We start from the raw sequence: 22,089 nt of genomic DNA, 5'->3' as shown, positions 1-22,089 counted from the left end.
GAGAGCACGGAAGTGGGAGAGAGGGGGCTGCATGGAGAGCAAAGTATAGGCATCAGAAACATTCATCCCCCCTGTGTGTGTGTGTGTGTGTGTGTAGTGGTACATTTCAGTACTGGAAAGCTCCCTTTTATCAAACTGATCTCTTTTTTTTATTCATACATCTCTAGATTTTGAATGCAATTTTTTTAAATGTTTTTTTTCCAGCATTACTGAGTAGTTCCTTGCTCTGTGTTATTGCAGACAACCACAAGTAAGCTTGCACATAGGGAACAGTTCCACATTAGGCTTCTCGCTGCAAGATCTGATCGCATTCCCATCTAAATCTGAAGCTACGGGACAGGAAATAGGGGGACAGGGTCCGGCAGTATACAGTACACAAATAACAATTTAACGATCAGTGCAAAAACAAGAATTCACCATGTTACTTAAGGAAATGACTGTTCACAGCCAAGAAATAGTCATGGGCCAGCATGAAGTTTAGATCTTAAGAGGTGCTGGTAGGCGGTTTTTGTCAGATTTGGACAACCAGGTCAGCTGTTTTTTTTAGTCCAACATAGCTAAAGGCTTGGCGGAGGAGAAACAACAAGAACAGTGCAACGTTTTTCAAGGCACCTATGAATTATTGAGGCCATACTAAACCTCAGATCACGAACAGCGCTTTACTTTCAAGTGAAGATAAAAACAAACTGTAATTCCTGTAGCCAAGTTGTTGTTTTTCTAATCTAGATATTAGAGTAACAGCTGCAGTACATTTTGATATCAGAATGACACAATATGAAAAAGAGCTCCTGTATCTGGAGGGACGGTTTACATCCTATGATTAGGTTTAAAGGTCACATATTATGCTAAATGCACTTTTTAAATGTGTTCTAACATATCCATGGGTCCACGGTGTGCCTAGAGACTGCCAAAATATAAAATAAAAAATAACAATCTCTCCTGTTCTCACTCTCCCCCTTTCTGAAACCCCCACCCCTCCCCCCAATATACTCCAGTCAGAATTTTCCCCTTTTCTGACCTCACAAACTGGAAAGCCAGAAGCTTCCACTGTGCAGCCCACACCCCTATTTCTTATTGGTCCACGGCCCTGACAGAGCGAGGGCGAGGCGTATCTGGCTTCGCTTCTGGACAGGGGGCGGGGGCAGCTCAAAGATTGTATATTTACGAGGGGAGCTGCAGCTCTTTTTAAAAAATAGGCCATTGTGAGATTAGCTGAACATCAGCATAGTACAATAAATTATCTGAAAGTTTTTTTCAGCAAACAATTAAAGAAAAACTTATTAGGGACCACTAACACCATATAATATGGTGTATAATAGTACCGAAAAGTGTATAATATGGGAGCTTTAAACCATCTGTGTTGTGTCCAGAGAAGCAGAGAATATTCAACTGTTCTAATATGAAGACATCAATTCAACATGCAGAGGGCAGCTATGCTCAAAAGAACACTGAGGCTCATTGACCTACATGTTAACATGGCGTGTTGCTGGAGCAAACAGGCTGTAATTAACAACCAGCATGCATGTGTGTGTTTGTATGCATTTGTGTGTGTGTGTGTGTGTGTGTGTGTGTGTGTGTGTGTGTGTGTAACAGATTTCAACGCCATGCAAACACACAGGGGAGAGAGGTATGGGTTTGCATAACAAGTGGGAGAAATAAATAAAACAAAACAATGGAAAAAGAGGTCATTCTTGATAATTATTGCTGTTTTTCTGAGTTTTTTTTCTGTCACTGTAAATTGAATCTGTCTTGTCTATGAAGTGTCGGTTGAACAACACGTGATCTGTAGACATCGTCATGGGTTTCTGGGATACTGTTAGCCGTTTATTTTTTATAATATGCTTATGGAGCAAATGTTTAACCTATAAAACAATAATTCCTAGATGCTGTACTCAACCATTTGTCTACATGTCCCTCCCTCAACCAGCTAATTACCCAATAACTGAGCCAACAGTTAATCACCCTTTGACCAATTGAGATATTTAAAAAAAAAGACAAATGCTAAAAAAAATGCAAATTCTCTCTTCCACTCCTTGCACAAAGCTTTTCTTTCCAAAAACAACTCCCCTGTCAATTAAAGTTTCCCATTAATTACTTAGCTGCAGACTCCCGTCCACAGCTGCTTACAATAAGTAGCCTATAATACAAAATGTCAACACATTTTGTAAATCTCATTATTCCAAGTGGGCTTGTAAACAAAAAATGCAACAGTCAACAATGTAAGGCTTTGTTTTGTTTTTTTGTCCTCTCCTTTCCCTCCCCTCACTCTCGCTGTCTCTCTTCTGTTCTGTTATACTGTCTGTGGCATGTTGTCATCTCTAACTCCAAGGGAATGTAAATACAGCAACCAGCTGCCCACTGCACCATGGACATGACTGATGTGAATCTTGACTTGTGAGTTTTAGAGCAGGCCGCATGGGGGTCTGTGTGTCAGCAGGGGGAGGGTTCTCTGTGCTCTTACGGGCTCCAGATTTGTCACCACAGGAGTTTCTCGAGGAGCCATAACTGTTATTTTTAGCGTGGTGTGTTGCATCGTGGGTGGTGTAATGAGAGTTAAGGTCAGTCATGTCACAGGCCCGGTTTAAGGTCGAGCATGGCAACCCCGAGGGCCAACCCTATGTACACAATGATGATGTGTACAAATGTGTATTCAGTGTGCACAGGTTCTGCTGTACTATACTCTTCACTCTGTGGCCATTTAATTCCTCAGCGACTTAAAGGGATAGTTCAGTTGAATTGCAGTGGGGTTGTTTTAGGTAGCTACTTAAATGTATAGTTTGTCTGTTACATTATGGAGATGTGATCAGTGCAGATAAGGAGTGTAGTAGTAGTAATACATGGTGGCAGGGCCGCCGCTCCCTATACGCAGAGTACGCAGACTGCGTAGGGCACCAAGTTCCTGGGGGGGCACCCCAAAAAAAAATTTTTTTTTTTTTTTTTTTTAATTAAAAAGGAAAAAGAGATGGTCCGGGGGCCCCCCAAAATAGTTTATTTTTTTTAAAGTTCATGATAATCATTACATTACAAAACATATATAAATTAGTTATGAACAGGCCCATCGTTGTTTTTTCTTAATTGTGTAACCTATCCAGGGGTGGATTACTGCACAGGCACACCGGGCACAGGCCCAGGGGCCCAAGGGCTCAGGGGGGCCCTTAGCCAGAGATACTGATAGTAACTTTTCATGTTCCATAGTCAAAGAGCTCAGTCACTGATGTCAATAACAGGGTCCAAAAAGGAATAGCCTAAATATAAATACTAAGATAGAAATCATCATGGGCCCCTCAACTAGTAGGGGAGAAATACAAAAGCAAGCTAAAAACAACAGCATTAGTAGCTCTGTCTAAGGGGGTTGAAGGCCCCCTCACACATACACAAATAAACTTTATATGTGTGAATTCTAAATTGTTCATATCCACCCTTTATCTGTTGAAATGGGCCCCTCCATCATAGAACATGGGTCTGCAGACCAATCTACTGTTTTTACAGTTGCAGAGTAAAGAGTGCTACCTGTTTAAGAAAAATCTGAAAAATAATGTTCCTTCTGCATCTCAGGATTTGAAATCTCTCTAGTCTCTAAAATGTCCTCACAAAGTGCACCAGATTGATGCATTTTACTTTAAAAAGGTAAAAAAAATTCCACCCACCCCCCAACAAGGTACAGGGTCCCTCCAACAATACCCCAAAATCCTGTGGGAAACACTGACTTCCTTAATATGTTTTTCCATTAATTGTATGTATCCGTGTAGAAAATTCAGTGTACCTGACTGGATAGGGACAAGTGGGGGGCCCATTACCTCATAATCAGTCTATGATCCTATCACTCAATTCCTTTGCAAAGGCAGTTTTTTCACAAGTTAAGCTGTTCTTTCTGTTAGTAAATGCTGGCAAATGTGCCAAAAAGCAGTCGCAGAGATCTTGCAAGGGCAAAAAAATTCCGCTCGCGCCCTGCGGACGCGAGCTTCTGGGTGTTTTTTTGGGGGGGGGGGGGCATCACTGACAATTTCTGCTTAGGGCACCCAAAAGCGTAGCAGCGGCCCTGCATGGTGGCCAACTAAAGCAGTGGAAATAATTTACATTTACCATACAGTTGAACGGATATTTAATTTTGGAGCTAAGTATGGCAAGACTTTTTTTTTCTGGCACCCTCTGCAACTGAACAAGGCTGACCTTTAGCGCTGGTCGCCATATTCATATGTACCTCAAACAACCCCACTTAAAAAAATAACTGAACCATCCCTTTAATCCCAGCCACATGAACAACAATAATGGTCCTTAGGCCTGACATTCTTCTCACTTTCCCTCGGCTGGTGTGTTTTCATGGAATAATTTCCAGAATGTAAATACAGGAAATGACAGGCATGCCAACATCTGCACTGTTTTTGCGAAAACCCCCACCCCCGTCTCTCGCTTTGTGTGTGGAGACTGAAAAGCTGAAAAGTTGAACAAAAACTGAGCGCTCTGTGTGTTATGATAACTCCTAACATTTGGGCATTTGCATGTCTTAAGCAAACGTCACTGATGTCGATATTACAGCAAACAGAAACACACATGCTGTTGTATTCATTTAGCTTTGCGTGCCTGCACTGTATTCAGATCCACTGCTGCTCCCCCAGAGATACACACATTACAGGCAGACTTCTCCCTCGATCCCCCTCCAAACAAGGAAGAACATGGCACATCGCCTTTTTTCCCTCCATAAACACGCGCACACACTCCAAAAAACACACGTTTTAATCTTACCAGTGCGCACAACCCCATCTCTCTCTCTCTCTCTCTCTTTCTCTCACACACACCTAAGTGAAAGCCTCTCTCACATTCCCACGAGCGTAGAGGCGCTTTGAATGAATTGGATGGAGCTGCCTCGTCTCTCTCTGGCTCAGAGGAATGAAAACAAGCCACTTTTACACAGGTCACCCTCTCTCTTTGCGCTCGAACTTTAAGTTGAGATTTTCCACAAACATACACAAAACAAGGAAGTTGTAGCTTTTTGCCTCTTTTTTTGACGTGAAATCAAGTTTTTGGACGCGAATATCGGGATAGCGAGAGTTTTTGCGCGTCACAGGCAGCCAAAGAGCACATCACATCCGCGTCTTTTCTGGTGTTTCCCCCGATGAAACATGGAATATTTTTTTCGCTGGGGAATTACAAACTGAGCGATCAATGTGTCAAAGGATTTTCCTTCATTCGTGAGGAGCGTGTGAAACCGCCCTCGTTGTCCTGGGCGCGCTTACTCTCCAGATGGCGTAAAATGTGTTTAGCGCTGACTAAAGTCATCGAAATAGTCACTTTGAAGGATCGCAACCCCACTTTCACCAGGAGGAACTGTGTAACAATCACATTCAATCGTCTCCATGGAGGAGCTGGGTTGTGAGTAAAGACTGTGCTGCCGTTTCCAAGCCCCCCATGGGGGCAGAACAGTCTCGTGTCATCTTCATTTTCTCGGGTATGCCATTTCACTGGAAGTAGAATTCAAAGTGGAGGATGGCTGTTTACCTCCCCCCAGGTTATAGCCTAACCCCCCTGCATGCCTAATGGTACAGTGACGTTGAAAACTCGGCTGTTTACAAAGGTAAGAACTGAGCTGTATTTGACCTCTCCTACTCTCTTAATACACATGCTCTGAAACAAACCAAGCTGACAGTTTTTTTTATTCCCATCCATATTTAATGACGATTTGTTTAATACTTGATGAATGAGGGGATTTAATATGACTAGGATCATCTTTACTTTTGTAAATGATTGTCCATCATATTTGGTGTTGCTGTGAGATTGATGGATCTATTGGGGGAGAGAACACTGTGATCTGTTCATTGTGCCAAGGTTGGGGTTTGTCACTTCCCTGGGTTTGTTTACTTCCCTAGTAGACAAACAAGTCATGATGTCAATAGTCATGCGTTCAAAGCCGGGTCAAGGGTCAGTGGCCATTTTCAGTCATACATTTTCAAGCAACATTTATTCCAGACATGTTTTAGGACATTCTTAGGTAAGAAATATACGTTTTCTTAAAATGACCTCTACACCCACCTCTCCCTTGTGAAATAAATTCAGAAACTCTTACTTTGTCATAAAGTATATATTTTTTAAATTAGCACTGGAGGCTAAATGTTTCCACATCACAGTCGCTCAAGTTCTCCAACCATGATTGGCTTCTAGTTGTGATGTCACAAGATCCTGTTTGTAGGTCAGATTCATGGCGGACACGAAGAAACATGAAGAATGTGGAACCAACCCTTCCAGTGTTAAACTCTGCATGTGCATCATTATGTCAAAAATCACATTGAAGGAATACTAAACCAAATACATATTTTGTGTGGATGGAGACGTTTAATAACATGCTGTATACACCGTCACTGGTTTTGTCACCTTAAGCCTGTTTGACAGCTGTTTGCAGAAGCAGGGAAACTCACTGATTGAGACACATTTCACCAGCAAACACTTTATGCAGAAATAATCAAAGTTTAATTATTTGAGGATCATTAAGAAGTCAGGCGACGTACGAGTTAATCCTCCTTCACAGATATCCCCTAAATGGATAATCCTGTTTAAATATCCCCAGGTCAGCAGTTCCTTCACTTTGTCATAGAGAGATGTGCAAGCCAACAAAGCACCGCCTGATATTTAATCGCAGAGAACCCGTTGAAAGTATTCTGGTTTATCTGACTTAAGACACAAATTCTGATTGCAAGTTTTAACTTAATTTAATAGGAACTGTCGGATTATGAACAACTACAACAACAACATATTAGTGGAATTGAAATGATCTCGACTTTAACTGTGGAGGGAGGGCCTCTGGAATCAAAACATTAATACCACAAAGGTCCCAGGACTCTAGTTAGGGCAGCACTGCTGGGCAGGGCAGCATGGGGGCAGCTCCTGCCTCAGGAATGACTGTTGGTGACGGCATTGTGAGGAAAACACAGCGAGTCATTTTGCTGGAATCAACTGGTGTCTTGCTCCAGGCTCTCTCTCACACACACACAGTCACACACACACACACACACACACACACACACACACACACACACACACACACACACACACACACACACACACACACACACACACACACACACACACACACACACACACGTCTGGCATGAGCATCCGATGATTCAATTCGCATCTAATTAATTGAGGAGAGCTGAATTGGTCACAGGAGGCGGTGACACTGCAGCGATGCAGTGCGAAGGATGTGAGATTTACCAACAAACAAAAAACTAAACGTTGTGTATAATCAAAATAACGAGGGAAAAAGACAAACACGAAGGCGCAATATTGACACACGAGTGCTTGCATCAGAAAATGTGCTGCCAAAAAGGTCAGTGGGAATACACAGTGACATATTCTCTAGACAGAAGACTCACCCTTGACCGTGAGTCATTAGGAGCAAAGCGGTAGGCAGGCTACATGAGCACTCTCTTGTTATGTTTTCATCCTTTACTCAATGTTGTTTCTTCTCTCTCCTCTTTCCTTCTCAGTGGTCTTCTTACTCCTGTGGTCTTCTGTAATGATAGCAAACCTTCTTAGGAACATGTGATAAAAGGAAATGGACAAGAAGCACATTTCTAATCCACAAAAACTTCAAAAAGAACATAGATTTCAGACAGGATACTCGATCAGGCTCATGCAGAGGTCTAATTGATTCAGCCAGAAACCATGCCACAGGTGTCCTATTAAGTAATAGTTCACTGGTGCGTGCGCACAGTACAGACAGATAGCGGGTCACAAAGCGATATTCACTGATTTTGACAAAAAGTGATTTTAACAAGAAGTGATTTTAACAAGAAACATTCCCCAGAATTGCTTACACCACCTGTAATTCCCATCTTTCTCACGTTCCTCTGTGTTAAATCTCCCTTGTCAGGGTGTTACACGTTGATGTTTTACTGCGGTTTTGCTTCCATTTAACCCAAGAAGAGGGCTGATGGAATGTTTACATCACATGAGAGTTATATTAATTGCTGGTTTCAAGTCTGCATTCAAGTTGCAATTATGACTAGGAAACTAATATATCGAACATGTCACTTATATAAAGTTAAACAGTATGGATGTTTGATTTCAGCCAAAGTATGAACACTCGGCCAACACTGCAGACCCCTGGTTTCATTCAATCCAAGATGGTGGTTCCTCCTCAAACATTTAATTGTGCACTGTACAGTATTGGGTCAATGTCCTTTTTGCTGCATTAGTAACTCTTTCTGGTTGGACGTAAAGGGCAGAAAGGCAACACAATCAGCTGGCATTATAGGATCCAAGTGTAATAGAGATCCGTCTCATTTGATCAAGCAGCTGCTGGGGGCCTTTCTGCAGCCCAGTATGCCCTCTGACCTCTCTAAAAAAGCAAGCGGAGCATTCCACTTCAGGGAACAACAAAGTAAATGTGAAACGCATGAACACATGGCTCTAAAAACAAAACATAAAAAAACCTATCTGTTCCTGATGTAAGGCACATCATGCGTTGTAATCCAAGTCATCTCATCTCTCTGTCATACCTTCCTTGACATGTACAGCCGAGTAAAGCAGATAAATCTCCTTTCAGGGGTCATACACTCAACAAAAATATAAACGCAACACTTTTGTTTTTGCTCCCATTTTTCATGAGATGGACTTAAAGATCTAAAATTCATTCCAGATACACAATATTACCATTTCTCTCAAACATTGTTCACAAATCTGTCTAAATGTGTGATAGTGAGCACTTCTGCTTTGCTGAGATAATCCATCCCTCCTCACAGGTGTGCCACATCAAGATGCTGATCTGACATCATGATTAGTGCACAGGTGTGCCTTAGACTGTCCACAATAAAAGGCCACCCTGAAATGTGCAGTTTTGTCTCACAGCAATATGCCACAGATGCCACAAGCATTGAGGGAGCGTGCAATTGGCATGCTGATAGCAGGAATGTCAACCAGATCTGTTGCTTGTGCATTGAATGTTAATTTCTCCACCATAAGCCGTCTCCAAAGGCGTTTCAGAGAATATGGCAGTACATCCAACCGGCCTCACAACCGCAGACCACGTGTAACCACACCAGCCCAGGACCTCCACATCCAGCAGGTTCACCTCCAAGATCGTCTGAGACCAGCCACTGAGACAGCTGCTGAAACAATTGGTTTGCATAACCCAACAATTTCTGCACAAACTCTCAGAAACTGTCTCAGGGAAGCTCAACTGCATGCTCGTCGTCCTCGTCGGGGTCTAGACCTGACTCCAGCTCGTCGCCGTAACAGACTTGAGTGGGCAAATGCTCACATTCGATGGCGTCTGGCACGTTGGAGAGGTGTTCTCTTCACAGATGAATCTCGGTTTACATTGTTCAGGGCAGATGGCAGACAGCGTGTGTGGCGTCGTGTGGGTGAGCGCTTTGCTGATGTCAATGTTGTGGATCGAGTGGCCCATGGTGGTGGTGGGGTTATGGTATGGGCAGGCATCTGTTATGGACGAAGAACACAGGTGCATTTTATTGATGGCATTTTGAATGCACAGAGATACCGTGATGAGATCCTGAGGCCCATTGTTGTGCCATACATCCATGAACATCACCTCACGTTTCAGCAAGATAATGCACGGCCCCATGTTGCAAGGATCTGTACACAATTCTTGGAAGCTGAAAATGTCCCAGTTCTTGCATGGCCAGCATACTCACCGGACATGTCACCCATTGAGCATGTTTGGGATGTGCTTGACCGGTTTATACGACAGCGTGCACCACTTCCCACTAATATCCAGCAACTTCGCACAGCCATTGAAGAGGAGTGGACCAACATTCCACAGGCCACAATTGACAATCTGATAAACTCTATGCGAAGAAGATGTGTTGCACTGCATGAGGCAAATGGTGGTCACACCAGATACTGACTGGTTCTGAGTCCCCAGACCCCCAATAAAGCAAAAAAATGCACATTTCAGAGTGGCCTTTTATTGTGGACAGTCTAAGGCACACCTGTGCACTAATCATGATGTCAGATCAGCATCTTGATGTGGCACACCTGTGAGGTGGGATGGATTATCTCAGCAAAGCAGAAGTGCTCACTATCACACATTTAGACAGATTTGTGAACAATGTTTGAGATAAATGGTAATATTGTGTATCTGGAATGAATTTTAGATCTTTAAGTCCATCTCATGAAAAATGGGAGCAAAAACAAAAGTGTTGCCTTTATATTTTTGTTGAGTGTAGTTACAGTGGTCTTTTCATAAGTCTGGGTTTTGAATACTCCTCCATTTTAGTTTGTCTATCTATTAGGCACATTAGATTCACAACATTGCTGCCAGCATGCATCACATTTTGTATCTATTGTGTCTGAAAAAATAAAACCTAGGAGGCAAAAAAATTATACATGGAAATGTAAAAGGTAAATTAATTATCTACTGATTTGTGTTATATTATTAATTGTATAAAATGTTTGGTTAATGAGCTGAAACATACAAAACCACCAGTATGATCCTTTAACATAAAAAAAATGTCCACGATTCTATATATATATAAAAAAACTTTTCCACAATTTTTCCACAAAGAAAAAAACAAAGACGTGCTGGTGAGACTGAAATATTACTCGCTAGTGTCATTTTAAGGGTATTCTTCTGTCATACCATGTTGGACTCCCAGCTCAGGGATATAATGGCAGGTGACCTTAAGTGCAGCAGCAGGGGGTGTTTTGTCTGTTGCTTCCTTTAAATCCAGTCCAGGCAAAAGAAGAAAAAAATAAATAAAGAACTGCTGCTTGAGTTGTTTTATTGGAGCAATTTAGCCTCAGTTAACCTTACCAGGACCCAAACAAAAACACATGACCAACTGCAAATTCTTCTCCCCTTACTGCATTCCATTTTTATCTTCTTGTTCATTCCTCTCTCGCCGCTTTCCCTCTTTCACTATGCGTGTCCATATGAGATGCCTTTCCTCAATGACGTGTCAGTATACAGATCAGTTACATGAGTCATCTAATACTAACTTTTTTCAGCTTCCCTTTTTGGAGCCAAAAATGTGTCTGGACTTTGTTACGTGTTAGATCAAAGCGCCCCCCTCATTTCTCCTTCTTCTCCCTCTGGCCGTCTCTTTCTGGTTCTGATTTCTTCTATCTTTCATCCCTCCCTCCCTCCCTCCCCACACACACAAACACACTCCTATCCATCTTCTGCTTTTTGTGTCCTTCCATCCAAACTGTCCTGTCCGCCTTTCTCTCCCACATTCTCCATCGCCTTTTCTCTCATGTCTGGAATTAAGAGAGATTTGTAAAGCTTAAACCCAAATTGCATCATCGAGATGTAATTAACACAGAGAGGGTGCTTCATAAAAATGCCCCTTTGGTGCCAAACTGTTGCTCTCACTCTCTCTGTACATCCCTGGTGGCTCCCTTTCACCGTGTCCTCTTCGTCATTTCGTCCCACTTCCCAGCATCCTTTGCTAAATCTCCTCCATTCCTCCCCCGTCTCAATCACACCTCTTTGAAATGTGAAATTATTCCAAACCATGTGCTGTGACATAAAGGTTTGTGTTTTGGCCAATGTCTACACATAGAAAACAAAACAAATACAACTACAGATCGAAATGATACAGGGTAAATATACACTCAACAAAAATATAAACGCAACACTTTTGTTTTTGCTCCCATTTTTCATGAGATGGACTTATAGATCTAAAATTCATTCCAGATACACAATTGTACCATTTCTCTCAAACATTGTTCACAAATCTGTCTAAATGTGTGATAGTGAGCACTTCTGCTTTGCTGAGATAATCCATCCCACCTCACAGGTGTGCCACATCAAGATGCTGATCTGACATCATGATTAGTGAACAGGTGTGCCTTAGACTGTCCACAATAAAAGGCCACTCTGAAATGTGCATTTTTTTTGCTTTATTGGGGGTCTGGGGACTCAGAACCAGTCAGTATCTGGTGTGACCACCATTTGCCTCATGCAGTGCAACACATCTTCTTCGCATAGAGTTTATCAGATTGTCAATTGTGGCCTGTGGAATGTTGGTCCACTCCTCTTCAATGGCTGTGCGAAGTTGCTGGAGACGGCTTATGGTGGAGAAATGAACATTCAATGCACGAGCAACAGATCTGGTTGACATTCCTGCTGTCAGCATGCCAATTGCACGCTCCCTCAATGCTTGTGGCATCTGTGGCATTTTGCTGTGAGACAAAACTGCACATTTCAGGGTGGCCTTTTATTGTGGACAGTCTAAGGCAAACCTGTGCACTAATCATGATGTCAGATCAGCATCTCGATGTGGCACACCTGTGAGGTGGGATGGATTATCTCAGCAAAGCAGAAGTGCTCACTATCACACATTTAGACAGATTTGTGAACAATGTTTGAGAGAAATGGTACAATTGTGTATCTGGAATGAATTTTAGATCTTTAAGTCCATCTCATGAAAAATGGGAGCAAAAACAAAAGTGTTGCGTTTATATTTTTGTTGAGTGTACTTATCTCGAAATGATATAATGTTAATGATGTACCTGTCATTCCTGTGCACACAGCTGGTGGTTGCTATAGAAATGTGTCACCTTGCAGCAGCCCATGTCGTTGCTATAGGGACAATGCATCACGTGATGTCTCATATAGATTGTAGATAGGTATCTTGTCGTTATCATGCTCCGAGGGATGTCACAGAGGAAGCGTTACAGTGTCGAGGTTGGGGGTTGGGGGGAGAATTTCTGCTCTGAAAGACACAACTGTTTTTAAATTGGAACTCATGCAAGAGTGTCTCCGAATGTATAAATGTCTCCAGTAACACACATACCTTTACTCCCTGGAGGGTGAGGTAGACCTATATTAAACTGTTTTAATGGTTTTCTTGCCCTTTCTGTGAGAACGCTCGGATAAACATTGGAAGCAGTCTCGTCATTATTGAGGTGATTACATGGTAGCTAATTCTAAAACGGCTAAATGAAATGGAAAACGGAGCAGTGGCTTTGGCATTATTATATAATTTTAATCTAATAGGAGGTGGAAAAAACCTAACGATAACAATTATGCAGTCTGTGTAGGATCAGCGTGTGATTAAAATCGCCAACAGAAAGGCAAGGCAGAAAACAAAAAGCAAATTTCTCACTGAATGACCTCTTTACATGCGTATTCTGCACAGAAAGAAAGAGCCTGAGCACAGCCCCACTGTCTGAGTGTTTCTCATTAGTGAGAGTGAACTTGTCATTTCATGTGATCACTGCAGAGGTCCTACACATTCTCCACTGTAGAAAGCCTTGTAGGCTATGGGATTGTTTTTCCTCATTAGGCTGCAGGTGTGTCATTTATGGCAGCATCTCCTTCTTTCTGCCCGGCTTGTTTATTTCTCCCGTCTTGTTAAAGATGCACTTTCCTGGCAATACTGTCAGTATTGCCAGGAAAAGTACTATCCGCTCCTGTATTGTGAGGCCTTCTCTATCCTCTTTCTCCTAGCCCATCACACCAAATTTTTTTTTATATATTTATAAAAAATCTACAGTCCTTTGTACACATTTTTAGTTTATGGTCATGGCTCAGTGTTGCACCCAGCTGGGTGCATTGATGTAAATTAAGCCTTGTTTCCCCTGAGGGGTGCGGCTCAACTCGGCACGCATTTATTAGCATTTCCACTGCCAAAAGTTGGAAAGGGTACCAAAATAAACAAGCTGAGCTGCACCTATTTCTGTCAGTCTGTTGAATGTTCAACAGAATCATTTCAGTATGAGAGACAGGTTAAACCACTGTGTCTAGTCAACTTGGCAAGAGTGAATAGTCTTGTGTTTAAGGAAAAATGTCGGTGCGCAGCTCTTCGTTTATTGTGTGACGTTTTCCTTTTTTGTTGAATTAATCAGCGGGCTACACTGCGTCCCGCTGCTACGATGTCACGATAGTTACATAGCTAGTAGCCTATCTGCGTCCAGCATAAGCCCCGCCTACCAAGTAAGGGGTACTGTCCGCAGTGGAAACGCAAGCCAGATCTAGGGTTACCATGCCCTGCCGAACCAAACTGTGCTGCTCACTGGAAACAAGGCATTAGTGTTTTTATATCCCTTTGATATATATATATATTTTTTTTATCTTCCCTGCGTTCTTTGTTCTATCCTTCCCCTGTACTCTAATCCATCTGGTCTTTCAGTAATGTCTCCCCCTGCTCTTGACACATTGTGTGGGTTCCTGTTTGACGCACACTAAGGAGTGAATAGGAGAGAGTCAAATGGAGACGAACAGATTGAGAAGGAGTGCAGGGAAAAACCAGAGAAAAGAGCCTGGTTATGTTGTGGTAAAGGACCGTCCTAAAGCCGTATTACCATGATGAGATGATTGACATGAAAAATACATTAACATGTGAAAAGGAGGGAACGAGAGAGGTTAGGAGCAGAGAACGTCTGTTTTTTTTTGTGTGTGTGTGTGTGTGAGAGAATCACAGTTGCTTTGAATAATAAAAGCTTTGTCTGATACTGAATCTTAAATCAGGCTGCATTGCTTGGGGATATGTAGAAGACACAAAAGTGAGGGAGAAGGGAAGAGGACAATGAGCAAATAAGTGGAAATAAAAATTAGGGACGGATTATAAATAGATCAGAGTGGATCAGAGGGTAGGAGGGAGGAGAAAAACAACCATAATGCATTCGCCGACAGACTGAGGGTGAGAATGGAAGATAGACGGGCGAGATTTATATAGTGTGTTCTTGAAAGAAAAAAGAGACATGTTAAAGCATAAAAAAAATAGACAGACGGAGGTCATGGATGTGTTCTTGTTTCCATGTTGAATCGGTTATATCCTCTTCACTACACAGCCATACACACATATCAAACTTGCACCTGGCATTGAACATTTTAAAACCAAAAAAATGATGTGTGTGGGAGCAGGGGAATGGTATAAAAAGTTATATTCTCAACTCTCAATTAATCTGTAGCAATTAAATTACTTTGCCAGAATTCAATCTAAAGAGGAATATGTCAAATTTAGGCCTGTACCTCGGTTTTTCAACATCGAATATGTATAATCATTTTAGTGCTACACAGCACAATGCTATTGTTCATGAGAACCCAGATTAACAGGCATTGAAACCCAAATGACGGCTCTCAAAATAGACCTGTTTATTTTAAACTCAATTTCTTTTAATAACTATTGATAGACATCGGAACAGCTGGTCTAAGAGAAATTATGAGTCCTTTGAATAATAGCCCCATGTCACACTTGCAGTACGTTTTTTTTCCGGTTTTATAACTGCAACAACTTAAAATGATGACAAGAATAGCAACATTTCAAATAAATGTTGATGCTATCAAATATGCTACATCAAGAATGCAGCAAACTGGGGTTGTAGTGTACACTTTTGTGTGCTTACATCTGCATCACTGCTAAACTGTGAATAGAATTTCTCCAAAACATCATGAACGTCTGACTGGCCACATAAAAGTGTGTTAGGTGTCACCGTTGTTAGCGAGTTGACATGCATAGGTCAAATAAGACAAATAGCTGTCATCCTTTGATTATACTGCACTGTGAATAATATTTCACCTTCTACATTCAGAGCATAAATTCATACAGCATCCCAACCTGTTCTTAACTATGTTTAAATGTTACTAGTATTTGTACCTCTACAAATTGATGTTTTCAATTGTTTTCTCAGTTGCATCTTCTTGTCTATTTGTACACAAGACCTATCAAACTGGCAGGAAACAGCTCTAAATCACTGGTAGTTTAGCAGCACAAACCAAAACGCGAGATGACATTTTTAACTATAGTTTGTGCCTGTGTGTCCGCAGGTTAAGTATGACTGCAGCAGCAGGTGTGCTAACAGGCTTGGCTAAGCTAAAACGCCAAGACTCCGCCCGCTCTCAGAACCGGACCATACCACCTTCTTCACTAGGCCTGGGAAACCCCGCCCCTGAGGCCGCTCCTAGGTGACTCACTTGATCCTCTTTCAATCAATTCAATATAAATGAAGGATTTCTGGGACATGTTATCGTAAATTTGTTTTATTCTGTGATTCATTAGCGCTCGTTTCAATGTGACAGAAAGCGAACATTGACTGTGGACCCCTATCTGTTTTTTTAGGGGGCTGTAACAATGTGATAATTGTATGTCATCAAATCTGTTTCCTTTGAATACTTTTCATTTAGAAAGCGGAAACGACGCACGGATGTGGTGGTAGTACGCGGTAGGCTGCGCCTCTACTCCACCTCCGGGTTTTTCCTCCTTCTGGGACTGGTCATCTTGGCGGTAGGGATCGCCATGGCAACGCTAGGTTACTGGCCTCACAGTCAAACCATGCCCTCGGCCAGAGCGCAGACTGGAGGAGGATCAACCACAGCTAAAACATCTGCCACAGGTGAAGGAAATGAAGCCAAGATGGTGGTCACGGACAAGGACGTAGCTAACTCTAGAACGAGTCAAAATGTTCAAGGTAAGTGGATGAGGAGAAAAAGAAAAAGCTATCCAGATTCTTTCATTCAATTTGTTCTAGAAGTTCCTGTTCTTGAATTGAATTACACGAGGAAGAAGTTATAGAAGTTCCGGAAAAACCTAAACTAACCTTAACCTCAGGAAAGTAACTATCTCTGGACCGATTCTGAACACACAACAAAGTTTACAATCTCAAACTCTGGCTCATATGCACCATGTGTTCTGCATGTAGATTCGCCCTCCAAGCAGACAGGAGGCGCTCTGACACGGTTCTTGGAACAACATCGTCACTCTGAGAGGATGAAGATGTTTGGGCCTTTCACTATGGGCATTGGGATTTTCATCTTCATCTGTGCTAATGCCATTCTTCATGAAAACAGAGACAGAGAAACAAAGGTAAAGACACGCACTAATTCGCTGAATCGCCCTTTAATTTATTCATTCCTACCTCATAAGACCTCAGTGCCCCACACAGACTAATGCGTAACAATAACACACATTAATACAAACTGAATACTTGATGCACATCCTGCTCACTCATGAACAATTGTGCAATCTTCTCTTAAAAAAAATGATATTTGCGCTTCTCTTTTTTGTAATATTTTATATTATACATTTTCTATTGACATTCTTGGACTTGCTTTTACTCATCTTCTCTATGTTTATTTGTATTGCTAATATATATTGTATGCACCAACGGACCATGGCAAAATGCCTTCTTTGTGTCAACCTTGCAATAAATCTGATTCTGAATCTGAATGGTGGAGCACACATCCTCAGTGTCTACATGGCGCCAGAGAAATTAAAAACTTGCCAGTAGATTTTGAGTGTCTAGCCAACAAGCTGACAGGAAAAATAAACAGATCTTATATTGCCTCACAAGGTTCCAAAGTCAGAAAATTGACCGTAGAAAATGGTATGAAGAAATATTTCAAACATATAATCAAATCTTGAAACCCAAACCCTAGGTCAACACAATATGAAGCCGTTATTAATCCCTCCCAACACATAACTTTTTTTTCTACATAATGGGGGGCAGGCTGTCATCTTTATTCATCATCTCTACATAACAATCATGCAAATCATATTCCTGCCGACCTCCTTCAACTCTTATCTCAGTAATTTTCTTCTGATCACATTTCCTCTGCTCTTATGCCCTCTCATTCCCCTCCTTGATTCAGTTAAACCTCCTCCTCCCTTTCCCCTCCCTGTAAGGTAATCCATGTGTGAAACGTGTATTCCAAGGTCACAAACATCAAGTGCAACAAACACAAAACGTAAAACTATTGAACAGAATTATGTCAAAAACGGAAATCTGAACATACTGTATGTTCAAGAAATCTGAAAATGAACACTTCTGCTTTCTGGTAATACTATATTGCTCTTCTGCACTAGATAATCCATATGAGAGACATGTACTCCACGGTCATTGACATCCATCGGCTCCGGCAGAGAGAGCAAAAACATCAGCAGCACCGCAACAGCACCTATTCGAGAGATGTCGGGGATCTTAACGCTGGACGGTTGGGCAGCAATTCCTTCCTGGCCTTCCCCTCTCGGCCCGTGGGCTCTACGGAGGAGGAGGAGGAGGGGCTGTTGGGCGACGAGGACTTTCACAGACACGTGGGGCAGGCCAAGTTGGATTGTAGCTTTTCGGGGCTCCTGGCTCCACTCTACAGGGGCCCCGGGATGGGGATGGGCTTGACTCACCAGGACTCAGTGCGCCGCCAGTGGTCGGTGGAGGCAGACGGGGAGAAGGGAGGGCACCACGCGCGCTCCATCGTCTCCTCCTCCCTCTCCGCCTTCACGCTGCCCGTCATCAAAATCAACAACTGTGTCATCGACGAGCCGGAGATGGAGGCCATCACTGAGGAGCAGAGTGGAGGAGGAGGGGGAGGGGGAGGAGGGGGGGAGGGGATAAACCCAGAGAGGTTGCAGCCTCTGAGCTCCATGGAGTCCCTGGTGGTTCCCGTAGCGACTGTTGCCAAGGCTAGTTCCAAACCGCCGGGCTTACACCGCAGTAACTCGGCCTCCTCGTGCTCCTCTGCCTCCTCCACTGGCTCCCTCTCCCCCGTCCTCCTCCCCTCCACCTCGGGCTGCTGGCTATCCCCGGGAGCGGCCAGGACGGGCTTCGGCTCCAACTCCTCTCTGCACATGCTCAGTAGCCACTCCAAGTCCCTGGACCTGGAGCGCCGTCCCAGCATGCTCAGCGTGCGGCCCGAGCAACGCAAGCATCCCAGCTGGCCCCGTCTGGACCGCAGCAACAGCAGCCGAAGCAGCAGCAGCGTCAAGAGCAGCAAAGGCTACACTCGGCTGGAGGACAGGGAGGAGCAAGGGGGGCGGCTGTTGGAGGTGTCATCGGCGGCGGCGAGGCGTGACTTCAGTAAGAGGGAGAAGCTCCTGATGATATCCAGGTCTCATAACAACCTGAGTTTCGAACACGACGAGTTCAACAGCAGCGCCATGAAGAGAGGCAGCTCTGAGACTCGGTTTTGAACAAAAAAAAAAACTGAATGAAAAGTTAGAAGACATTTCTTTCATGTTCTGGGAATTGCTCTCCAGACAGTGTGTGTCCTACAGCGTGTTCGCGTCAAGGGGGACACTGATGAGTTTAACCAGCTGTACCCTTTGTGAGACACAACTCAAAATGTGCTTTTTCAAAGACTCTGTATTGAGCGGTAGGCTGGAGAGTAGCGAGTAATGGACCATCTTCTGCTGTCAAAAGGTTCAGGCCTCATGTCAGCAAGACACTAAAGGCCTATTGCTCAAGGTCCAGGGGTGCTGTACTGCAGTTGACCCTGACCTCTGTTGAGGCTGGCAAGGGAAAAGAGGTTATCCCTTCAAGGATGAATACAAATAAATCACATTACATGGATAGTTACAAAAAAATTGTTCTAGTAAAGTTTTTAAAGGACCTCAAACCTGAGACATCGCTTTTCAATTGATACGGTTTCATTACACCAGGTTTTGAAAATTGCTTTTCTTAAAGTGTTACACGGTTTCATATCCAGCAGCTACTGGTGAAATCAAGGACACACAGGAGGCGCTTTGAGCAAGGTTTCTCCACAGTGTGTGTAGCGGTGACGCAAAGGAAATCTTTTAGAACAAGATAGAGCAAAACCTGAGAAATGAGCCAGACCAGTTTAGTATCAGGAGAGGAGAAGCTTCAATACAATAATACAGAAGTGATATTAATGATGGTTGCTTCGGTGACAGTTACAAGGTGCTCAGTATGGTCATGTAGAGAGACTGAGGCTGATAAAGATCTTTTTCAAATAAATCTAGCGGTGTTGACACAAAAACAGATGTGAAAACTTAACTCATCCAGAATCAGCCTGTAACTCGGTAAGCCTTGGTGTCAACCTATTGGTGTCAACCTATATAAGAAAGTCCAACACAGAAATATAGACATTAGTGTTAAAGTATTTGTTTTGAAGGTGGTCTATGGTATGTTTGTGTGTCCGTCGCAGATGTAGAGAAAAAAAAGCAAAGTCAAACAAAGCCAGTTACTATGTCATACGCTACAGCGTCGATGTGAGTTAGATAAGAGTCCATGTTGCCCTGCACTCACAATATTGCTGCCTTTTCCCAGTTTTTTACATCTGCTACTGAATACTACCGTCTATAGCTCTGCTAAAGGTTTATATTTTAGGAGCAGAAATTACTTCACTCAGGTTATAATCTATTATTCATAATTTTGTAGAAATATACACACACCTATTCAGTATTAGATAACCTTATAGGCTCAGAGGTATAAGGTAATTCCATCAAATCAAAATACAGCCAATCAAATCTTGCATAAAGCAGGAACAGACTTACGGTGCCTAACATCATAGACAGAGCAGCCAGTCACACTGAACCATACAGCAATCTTTTGCACAAAAACAACAACAACAGTCTTTTCTCATTTACAAAACATGTCTCCATATTGCTCACTATCTGTTTCAGGTTTGGTTTGTCAGCTTCCTACAATTTTCATTTGGAACACCTTCTTAATAGTTAAAACACCTTCTGTCCTAATTTTAATGCAACACACGAGAACAATAGAACATCAACACCCCCTGTGTGTTTGAAAAGACAGAGAGCTTCATTAGTTGGTTCCCAACAGTGTGTTGAGTAAATGTCCAAATTTGTCCTCCCTCTCAAAATAAACTGTATTTTCACTGAAAAATGTTTTGTCCTAATGAGTGTTTTTAAACAATAGGAAAGCACCTCAGTGTGCATTACGAAAGAAACAGCATCTTCTTGTACATGAACAGACACGCAAACACAGGCACGCACACACACACAGTCTGTCTCCACACACTAACACAACTTCCAAAATACACCACTTCTTCCTCTCTCTATTTCATCGTCCTCCTCTCTTTGTCTCCTGAATATTAAATAATCAAAGGTCTGGTTGAGTCATCATCAATTATCATATGTTCTGCAGTTCTGCTCTGTGGGAACACCACACACACACACACCTAGAGAGACAAACTTGCATACTCACATGCATATGTGCTGTATGTACTTGAAATAAATATTGAATTAAAGGATAAACAGTTTTTGGAAAAATAGTGTTGCAGTTAACTAAGTGTTGTCGTTTTACATCACATAATGTTGCAGCATCATGTTGACGGGAAACAAGGATACACAATTGACTTTGTGACTCTTCTATGGTCCACTGACCATCATATAATAACAAACCTACATTATCATGAATTTACAGAGCTTCAAGTTTAATCCAAAACAAGTCTTGGAGGAGCACAACAAGCCAAATGGGATCCATAACTTCATGTAACTACAATTTGGTTGCTAAGTGCATCTCCCCTAAAGACAGATGCCAGAGTAATTAAAGCAACTAAATCAATTTTACTGTGTGGTTTGAAATAAATTCACTTAGTCTAAATGCAAGTGCTGTTTCTTGGTAATCCTTTATGCTTCGACAGACCGTGGATCCAAAACCCAATTTAATTTTTCTGAAATTAAATTGGGCTCCTTCACTGTAGATTGACTGCAGTACTGAAACTGATGTGTTATGGAGAAACCCTCTTGCTTGGGACACACACACACACACACACACACACGCTGTCTGTGAATCTGTTCAATATTCTGTAAATGTGCATGAGGGTTAAGCTGAAGATATATCTTTAGAGTCCTTGATCTTTATCGCTGCCTACGGAATAATAGCAACCTTAACCTTCAACTTGCGAAAACACTTGTTATTTAACCTTGACTCATGTTATGACTGCTTAAACATTTGCTCTTCTATACACCTGCTTTCGAATCCCTCTTTCCAAGACACATGTACAAAGAGCGTCTCTTTTTACATCACCTGGAGCAACAACAGCACTTTGGAATCAACATAATAAGTAGTAGCAGCACACTAAGCAATGGAAGCCAACAAGGCTGCACAGACAGAGGAAGGAGAACCAGCTACAAAGGGTCAGTCTATACATGACATTGTGCCAAAAAAATAAATAATCTGATATTATTTTAACCTTTGAAGTTCAGGAATATACAAAAGAAAGTAAAAAATACATCAAAGAAGATGACACGTGGACAGACAATGATGCATCTGCACAGGCACAAAGATGAATATGACAATAACTTAATCCACCAATATTATATATTTATATCCACATCAATAGATGACCTTGAAGACCTGAGGCACAGGTGAGCTCTCAGGTGAGACAGAGAGGATGGATTTCTTCCTCGTCAGGGTAGGGTTTCA

At 42.3% G+C, this 22,089-nt stretch overlaps 1 protein-coding gene across 1 annotated transcript; it reads left to right on the top strand.

Annotated features, from left to right (window-relative positions):
• Positions 1 to 4,863: 4,863 nt before the first annotated feature.
• On the top strand, positions 4,864 to 20,507 carry tmem200a (transmembrane protein 200A). Its single transcript, XM_080047745.1, has 5 exons — positions 4,864 to 5,572; positions 15,734 to 15,871; positions 16,091 to 16,374; positions 16,606 to 16,769; positions 17,769 to 20,507. The coding sequence occupies exons 2-5, from the start codon at positions 15,741 to 15,743 to the stop codon at positions 18,867 to 18,869; spliced, it is 1,680 nt and encodes a 559-aa protein (XP_079903871.1). The 5' UTR covers positions 4,864 to 5,572; positions 15,734 to 15,740; the 3' UTR covers positions 18,870 to 20,507.
• The last annotated feature ends 1,582 nt before the right edge of the window (positions 20,508 to 22,089 follow it).

This window comes from Ammodytes marinus (genome assembly GCF_949987685.1).
Source record: "Ammodytes marinus genome assembly, chromosome: 19".
Lineage (NCBI taxonomy): Eukaryota > Metazoa > Chordata > Actinopteri > Uranoscopiformes > Ammodytidae > Ammodytes > Ammodytes marinus.
Note: the sequence above shows the minus strand (reverse complement) of the source record. Positions and strands in the feature narration are given on the sequence as shown.